The 8,063-nt window shown below is 55.5% G+C and overlaps 1 protein-coding gene across 1 annotated transcript; it reads right to left on the bottom strand.

The window, feature by feature from the left end:
* Positions 1-4,252: 4,252 nt before the first annotated feature.
* LOC116480170 (galectin-7) lies at positions 4,253-7,809 on the bottom strand. The gene is made up of 5 exons (XM_032172128.2): positions 7,561-7,809; positions 6,768-6,820; positions 6,297-6,385; positions 5,111-5,312; positions 4,253-4,424 (listed from the first exon to the last, which is right to left on the bottom strand). The coding sequence occupies exons 2-5, from the start codon at positions 6,771-6,773 to the stop codon at positions 4,311-4,313; spliced, it is 411 nt and encodes a 136-aa protein (XP_032028019.1). The 5' UTR covers positions 6,774-6,820; positions 7,561-7,809; the 3' UTR covers positions 4,253-4,310.
* Positions 7,810-8,063: the final 254 nt, after the last annotated feature.

Here is an 8,063-nt window from a genome sequence, read left to right as displayed (position 1 = left end):
AGAAAACACGTGAATGAACTTAAACATTATGTATGCTACGCAGAAGTAGCCAGACTTTTACAAAAAGAGTACTATACTTTTCTACCCAAATTTATTTATTTATTTATTTAGAGATGGAGTCTCGCTATGTCCCCCAGGCTGGTCTTGGCTCACTGCAACCTCTGCCTCCCAGGTTCAAGCGATTCTCCTGCCTCAGCCTCCCAAGTAGCTGGGACTACAGGCATGCGCCACCATGCCCAAATAATTTTTGTATTTTCAGTAGAGACAGGCTTCACCATGTTGGCCAGGCTCGTCTTGAACTCCTGACCTCAGGTGATCCACCCACCTCAGCCTCCCAAAGTACTGGAATTATAGGCGAGGGCCACTGCGCCCAGCCTCCACCAAGTTTTAGAGCAGGAAAAACTAATTTATGAAGCTTGAGAGCGGATCAGTGGTCGCCACCCAGGCGCCAGGGGTGTGGCTGGGAGGGGTGATGGAAATCTCACAAGTAGACAGTACCTTGATCATGGTGGCCACACAATGGGATGTGTTTGTCTAAATTCATGGAAATGTACACTTTTAAAAAATTTTTTATTTACTTATTATTTTTTTGACATGGTGTCTTGCTCTGTTGCCCAGGCTGGAGTGCAGTGGCACCATCTTGGGTTGCTGCAACCTCTGCCTCCAGGTTCAAGCAATCCTCCTGCCTCAGCCCCCGTAGTAGCTGGAATTACAGGCATGCACCACCATGCCCGGCTAATTTTTGTATTTTTAGTAGAGACGGGGTTTCACCATGTTGGCCAGGCTGGTCTCGAACTCCTGACCTCAGGTGATCCACCTGCTTCGGCATTCCAAAGTGCTGGGATTACAGGCATGAGCCATCCCATCCAGCCAAAACTGTACATTTTATTTTTTATTTATTTATTTTTTTGAGACGGAGTCTCGCTCTGTCACCCAGGCTGGAGTGCAGTGGTGCCATCTCGGCTCACTGCAAGCTCCGCCTCCTGGGTTCACGCCATTCTCCTGCCTCAGCCTCTCCAAGTAGCTGGGACTACAGGCGCCCGCCACCACGCCCGGCTAATTTTTTTGTATTTTTAGTAGAGACGGGGTTTCACCGTGGTCTCGATCTCCTGACCTCGTGATCCGCCCGCCTCGGCCTCCCAAAGTGCTGGGATTACAAGCGTGAGCCACCGCGCCCGGCCAAAACTGTACATTTTAAAAGGAAGAATTTTACTGTGTGTAAATGACATCTCAATGAAGTTGATATTACAAACACCAAGTCTAGGTGAGGTGGCTCACGCCTCTGTTCCTAGCACTTTGGGAGGCTGAGGCAGGAGGATTGCTTGAGTCCAGGAGTTCCTACTGTGTCTAGCCACTGTGCCAACCCTTCCTTGAGTTCCCAATTGGGAAACTTCCCAATGAGGAATTTGATGCCTACAAAGGTTGAGTGACCCTGTCCCTAAAAATTTTTTTTTTTTTAATTAGCCAGGAATGGTGGTGCGTGCCTGTAGTCCCAGGTACGCTGGAGGCTGAGTCAGGAGGATCGCTTGAACCTTAGAGGTCGAGGCTTCAGTGAGCTGGGATCATGCCACTACACTCCAGCCCGGGTGAGACAGGGCAAGACATTGTCTTTGAAAATATATAAAAAGTGGCTGGGTGCGGTGGCTCACATCTGTAATCCCTGCACTTTGGGAGGCTGAAGTGGGTGGATCACCTGAGGTCAGGAGTTCGAGACCAGCCTGACCAACATGGTGAAACCCCATTTCTACTAAAAATACAAAAATTAGCCAGGCATGGTGGCACACACCTGTAACCCCAACTACTCGGGAGGCTGAGACAGTAGAATCGCTTGAACCCAGGAAGTGGAGGTTGCAATGAGCCAGGATTGCACCATTGCATTCCAGCCTGGGCAACAGAGCGAGACTCTGTCTCAAAAAAAAAAAAAAAAAAAAAGATGTGTATACAAACACACACACACACACACACACACACACACACACGTATAAAGTAATAAATGAAAGCAAACAAAATGTAATTTCCAGAGGCTAAGACCCCAAGGAGAGGAATCACATTCACTTCGGGCCACCATCTACTTGATGTGTGATCTTAAACCAATTCACTCAACCTTCGTGGGCATCAAATTTCTCATTGGGAAACTATGCATAGAGGATCTCCTTCAGAAGGTCGTTTCGGGGATTGAAGGAATGGTTAGCGCGGTGGCTACACACAGCAGGAACTACGGGAATACTGCTGGGACTCATGTTCCTAAGCCATGAAAATGGTCCAGTGGGTGGAGGGTGCTACCATTTATGCATGGAGGGGAAGAAACTACTCGTGCATATGTGCAGAGGTCTACAGGGGATTTTCTGAAAGACGCACATGAAATGAAGACCAGGGAAACAGCAGTATTCTCCCAGTAAAGAGGATAGATGTATGTGTACATATATATGCATATACATATATACAGGTATATTTATAAATGACAAACACACAAAAATAATACAGTATGAATCTCCATTTGTTATATATTTAAATTTTTTGTAGCGATCGGGCTGTTGCCATATGATCAAGGCTGGTCTCATACACCTGGCCTCAAGCCATGCTCCATCAGCCTTCCAAAGTGCTGGGATTACAGGCCTGAGGCATCGCGCCCAGCTCCAAATCTCCATTTTCGGTGAACCATTTGAGAATAAATCGCAAACATGCTGCACCTCCAAATACCTAACTATGTTTTCCACCAACAGGGACAGGTTCCCACATGTACACTGTCAGGCACGGTGAAAATCGGGACATTAACACGGCTGGATCGCTACCATCTAATCCGAAGGCCCAACCACATTCACCACTTGGGCCAATAATATGTTCATTTCACTGTATGTTTTGAAATGTGTACCACATGCGTATGTTATCTTTACGAAAAAAAAATAGTATGTTGAAACCACTCGTCACAGCCAAAGAAATAAGAGCGAACTCATTCAAGCAGGAGTCCCGGAGGACCAGGAGAATCCGGCCTCTCCCAGGCCTCCTCACCTGAGCGGGGCTCCCTCCTGACCGCCGCCCACCCACTCCAGGGCCGGACGCAGAAAGGGACTGCCCAGCCCGAGGGTCGCAGGGGCAGAAAATCCCGGGTCCTGAACGCGCCTGGGCCCCGTTGCAAACCTGGCGTCCCCTCCAGACACCAGGATCAGATTCAGGCCAGGCCAGGAACCACCCCAGCTTCCTGCGTCCGCCCTGGTCCAGGCGGCAACGCCGGCGGCGGCCGCCAGGGGGACGGAGGCTCAAGGGCGCGGATCAAGGCCCAAGGCTGGGCGCGCCCACCTAGGCATGGCTCCGGACGAAGGTTCCAGAACAGCCGGCCCGGAGCACCCACGTGCAGCTTCCCATCGCAGCCCTGGCGTGGCTTCTCTGTCCCCGGCTGAGGCCCGCGGCCGCACCCAGCCTCTCCCACTCCAACCCCGCCTTTAAGGGGAGCCCCAGCGACGCCTTGAACCCTGAAAGTCACACTGGGGCCGGGGCTGCACTTGGCGTCCGCTTCCCCTCCCGTCACATTGACCAGGGCTAGGGCCGCGGTCGGGGCCCTCGGGGAGAGCAGAGGGCGCGTGGGAATCGGGCTCGCTGCGCCACGGAAACCTCGCGCCGCCCTTCGAGTCCTCCCTCTGCTCCGCAGAGCCCGGGCCGCTGCCATCGCGTCTGCCCCGAGGGTGCACAGGCGGGTACCTGTCCCGACTCGGGGAACAGCGGGAGCCCGGAGACGCCCGTCGGGCTTCCCAGCCCCACCCGGGACGTCTCTGGGGGCGGGAGGCCAGGAGAGAAGACGGTGGGAGAGATGAGCTGTAGGGGGATACGGGACCCAGGGACCCGGAGATATTATAACACGCTTTCCACGCGTAGGATTGGGGCCCACAAATGACCAGAAAGGTGGGACTCATTCGCCCCCTTTGCAGATGGACCCGTGTTGGCCCCCCTTAGATCTGCAGTGAGGGCACCAGGACCTGCAGTGAGCGCCTCCGCGCCCCAAACGCCAGTAGATCCGCCCGACCACATTCCCACCTGGCTTGCTTTGCACAAATGCTGCGTCAGGACACGCCCCAGACCCACTCCTTCCCAGATCGCGACGCTCATGCCTTCGCAGACAGAAAGTGTCCTAAGCACAGGCAGGCTCAGAGCCCGCCTCCGCCTCGGATTCGCTGTGTGGCCTGGAGCCAGTATCTTGGCCTCTCTGGGCCTCAGTTTGCTCATCTCAGTGAATGGGACACAGACACAGACACAGTCGCGCTGCGGGCTAACGCTTTATTTGCCATCCAAGGCCCCGGGCCCGCCTGCGCTTCTGCTCAGAAGATCTTCACGGAGTCCAGCTGCACGTCCTCGCCCACCTCCACCAGGCGCACGCGCGCCAGCGGCAGGCGGTGGCGGAAGTGGTGGTACTGGGCGTCCCCAACCACGGCCTGCAGGGGAGGGTCGGTGGTGAGGATTCCGGAGGCCCATGACGGGTGGCCCTGGGGAAATCACTCATCCCCTCTGGGCCTCAGTTTCCCCACTGGGAAAATGGGGCTATTGTTCATTCTAACTCTTGCGTGAGGATCAAACGAGTTTACTGTGTGGCACAGTAAAAAATGGCTTTTTTAGTGCTGGTAATGGATATTCTTATTTCCGCGACCATTACCCGCTATTAAAGCACAGAGGAGAGACGTGAATTCGCGTAAGGTCTGGGTGCTGGAGGATCTGCCGCCACCCCCGCCCGCCAATCCTTGCTAGGACGAGTTCCTGGTCGCTGTCTCCAACCCATCCCTCCCCACGCCTCAAACCCCGGACCTCAGGAAGGAATTAACTGGGAGTAGGGTCTGGGATGGCGAGTCTGAGCCACGCCTTCCCGCTAGGACGCCCACCCCTTGGACACTCGGCTGGTGCTCGCCTCGTCCTGACCCTGCTGTCTCTCTGCCCCTCGGACCCACATTGGAGTTGTTTAGGCGACAGAGGGTCGAAGGACACCCTTCTTCGCCTTGGCCACGCCTTCCCTACACCCCTCACCTCGCCCCGAACCTCCCTGCCTTCCACCAATAGCCTGGCTTTGCCCAACCCTCTGCTCCAGGGACCTAAGTCTTGGCGTCCGCGCCCCTGTCCAGAGACGCACCTTGAAGCCGTCGTCGGACGCGATGATGAGCACCTCGAAGGGCTGCCCGCGCTGGAAAGGAACGCCCGGCCCGCGCTCCTCGCGGCCCCAGGAGCCTTGCTCCTTGCTGTTGAAGACCACCTCCGACGTGTCCAGCCGGGGGTTGAAATGCAGGGCGGCATCGGAACCCTGCTCCTCCCCGCACAGCAGGTTTACATGGAACCTGGAAGAGGGGGATGGCGGCCATCAGGGCTCAGAAACCACCCAGACCAAGAAATGTTGACAGTGAGGAATACCGATGTCTACAATTTACTTTGAATGAATAAATAAATGAAATGTTGGCTGGGTGCAGTGGCTGACCCTGTAATCCCAGCACTCTGGGAGGTGGAGAAGGGAGGATTGCTTGGGCCCAGAAGTTAAAGACCAGCCTGGGCAACATAGCAAGACCCCATCTTACAAAAAAACGGAAGAACAAACAAAAAATAAACCACCCAGACCAAAGTGAAGGGCTTATGGGCTGGGACTCCCCATTCCCAGAGTACTCCCAAATTAACAGGGACCTGAAGACAGGCACACACCGCAGAAGGAGAGGTGGCCCACTAATGACCAGGGAGCTTAGATACCCAAGGCAGCCAAAACATCATGACGCCCTTGGCAGAAACCTACCCAGACCAAAGTCACTATGCTTAGGGCAGGGTGCCCTCATTTCCAAAGAGCCTGGGAGCTGCCCAGGAGGTCTGGGTGATGGCCAGGGTGCTCCTGATGCTCAGGGAACCCTCAGGTTCTACACGACAAAGAATAGTACCAGGAACCCCAGTATTTCCAGGGTACCCCAGAATCCAGAATGCCCGAAGTTCCTTAGCCAGGAAGTCAAAGGATGGCTTGGCAAGGACTCCCAGGGTCCAGGGTGTCTCCAGGACTTGGAGCATTTCCAGAATTCCCTGGGACTCAGACATGGAAGTCATAGGACTATATCTAGGAACCCTGAGATTACCCAGGAACCTCAAATTCTTAGGGAAACTCAGGGACCCCAGTCACAAAGACATGGGGCAAATATGAATACATCAGATTTGAGGTCAGAAATGGCCTCGGACTCCTAGCCTGGTGGATACAGATGGCCTAGGGCCCCTATTTCTGGACTGCAAAAATTGGGGGTCAGCTGATCCTGGAGACCTGTACCCTTTACCCCTAGGGCCTGGGGCCTCACCTGCTGGCATTGGGAGGAACCAAGCCGCGAATTCTCAGCACCGTGCCAGGGCGGATGCCCTCGGGCAGCGAGGACTTGTGGGGGACGTTCTGCAAGAGTGGGGTGCAGGGGCCACTGTGAGCCGGTGAGACCGAGGGAGGAAGGCAGAAGGTGGGTCACGCCTCAGAGGAGCCGACCAGGGCTGAGCCTGGCAGAAATCAGTGGAAGAGAAAAGGGTGGCAGAGAGGCAGGAAAGAGACCAGAAACAGATAGGGAAACGGGGACAGCAACAAAGAAAAACAGACAAATCCTCAAAGAGGGACCCAGAGGAAGCCACAAAGAGGTAGCGGGGACAGTCAGGATGGGGGGGGTCACCCGGAGGCCACAGCCCAGGCCCTTCCATGGCGCACCCACTGCCCACTTGCTCCCTTGAAAGAGGAGCCCCCAGCCCCCTCCCTGCTTGGCCCCGCCCCGGGCCCCTGGAGCACTCACGGACATGGCTGGGACAGGGTCAGGCAGCCCTGGTGGTGGGGCCTGCTGGGGACCTTAAATAAAAGCAGGGCGGGGCTGGTCCTGATGACTCACCCCACCCCTTCCCACCCACCACCCACACCTGGCACGGACCCTGGCCCTGGGGCAAGCCTGGCGAAGTGGGAGTGGCGCCTCTTCTTGGGGGCCCTGATCCCCCCATCACCCAGGGCCCGGGTGCACTGCCCCTCTCCTAGGAGCTGATAATAAGAGCCACTGCCCCTCCAGCTCTGTCTTCCCACTGCCTGGCACACAGGAGAGTCTCTCATGCTCATTTTATACACAGACATGTTGGGTCCTGAGAAGCCAAGCCCAGCGGGAGCTCTAGACGGTTCTCTCCAGCTGAGAACCTCCTGCCTGGACTGGCAATATCTGCGCTGAAATCCCTGCTTCTACGTCTCTAATGGAACAGCAGCCACAACAACAGCGATAGTGCCAGACAGGGCGACTTCACAGGGTCGGGGGGTGGCCTGGTTGGCTCAGTGCTGCACCCCTGGGTCCCGGACTGTGCCTGGTTCATGGAAGTCCTCAGTCAGGAGGGGTGAAAGGAGGGGATCCACTAGGACTACGCTTGTCATTTCCCAGGTCCCTGGGCTGCCCAGGATATGCAGGAAATCACTGACTGGGACCCCACCATTCCAACAGGGAGAAGCATGGGTCACCCCCATTGTACAGAGGAGGAGGCTGAGGCTGGGATGGGAAGTGATTTTCCACAAGCCAGGCAGGACCCATTGCCCCAACCTCTGCCTCTCCTCACCTCTGGGCGTGCCTCTCCTGTGGGTTCTGTCTCTGGGGCTGGCTGTCTGGCTCTGTTTGTCTCTGTCTATAACTCTGTCTACCACGTATTCCTGTCCCACTTCTCTCCTTCAAGTCTCTCTTGTTCTTCCTTCCAGGACTGTTACCATCTTCCCACCAATTTTGCAGGTCCAGATGAGGTGGGTTTTAGGGTGGTGGGTGGCCTAGCATTCCATCACCACTTATATCAAAAACAGAGCAAAGTGAGGACCCTCCCGCCAGGCCCAGTATAGCCCGCTTGGGCCCAAGACCCTAGAAGAGAATCCAGGGTTGGGGAAGTAGACTGGGGGAGGCAGGGGAGCAGGACTGAAATCTGTTTCTGAAAGGCAGGGAAGGTGTGGGAGCTGAACAGAAACCACTCCTGGCTTGGCGTGGTGGCTCATGCCTGTAATCCCAGTACTTTGGGAGGCCAAGGTAGGTGGATCACTTGAGGTCAGGAGTTCAAGACCAGCCTGGCCAACATGG

The sequence above is a fragment of the Hylobates moloch genome, unplaced genomic scaffold (assembly GCF_009828535.3).
Source record: "Hylobates moloch isolate HMO894 unplaced genomic scaffold, HMol_V3 SCAFFOLD_13, whole genome shotgun sequence".
Taxonomy (NCBI): Eukaryota; Metazoa; Chordata; class Mammalia; order Primates; family Hylobatidae; genus Hylobates; species Hylobates moloch.
This window is presented reverse-complemented; position numbering and strand designations above follow the sequence as displayed.

What these genes read in the sequence shown, in the direction of transcription:
- LOC116480170 (XM_032172128.2), bottom strand. An exon ending in GTTCCTCCCAATGCCAGCAG is followed by an intron (nt 5,313 to 6,296) that starts GTGAGGCCCCAG and finishes CCCCTCTTCCAG; the next exon opens with GTTCCATGTAAACCTGCTGT. An exon ending in CGTCCGACGACGGCTTCAAG is followed by an intron (nt 4,425 to 5,110) that starts GTGCGTCTCTGG and finishes CCTCCCCTGCAG; the next exon opens with GCCGTGGTTGGGGACGCCCA.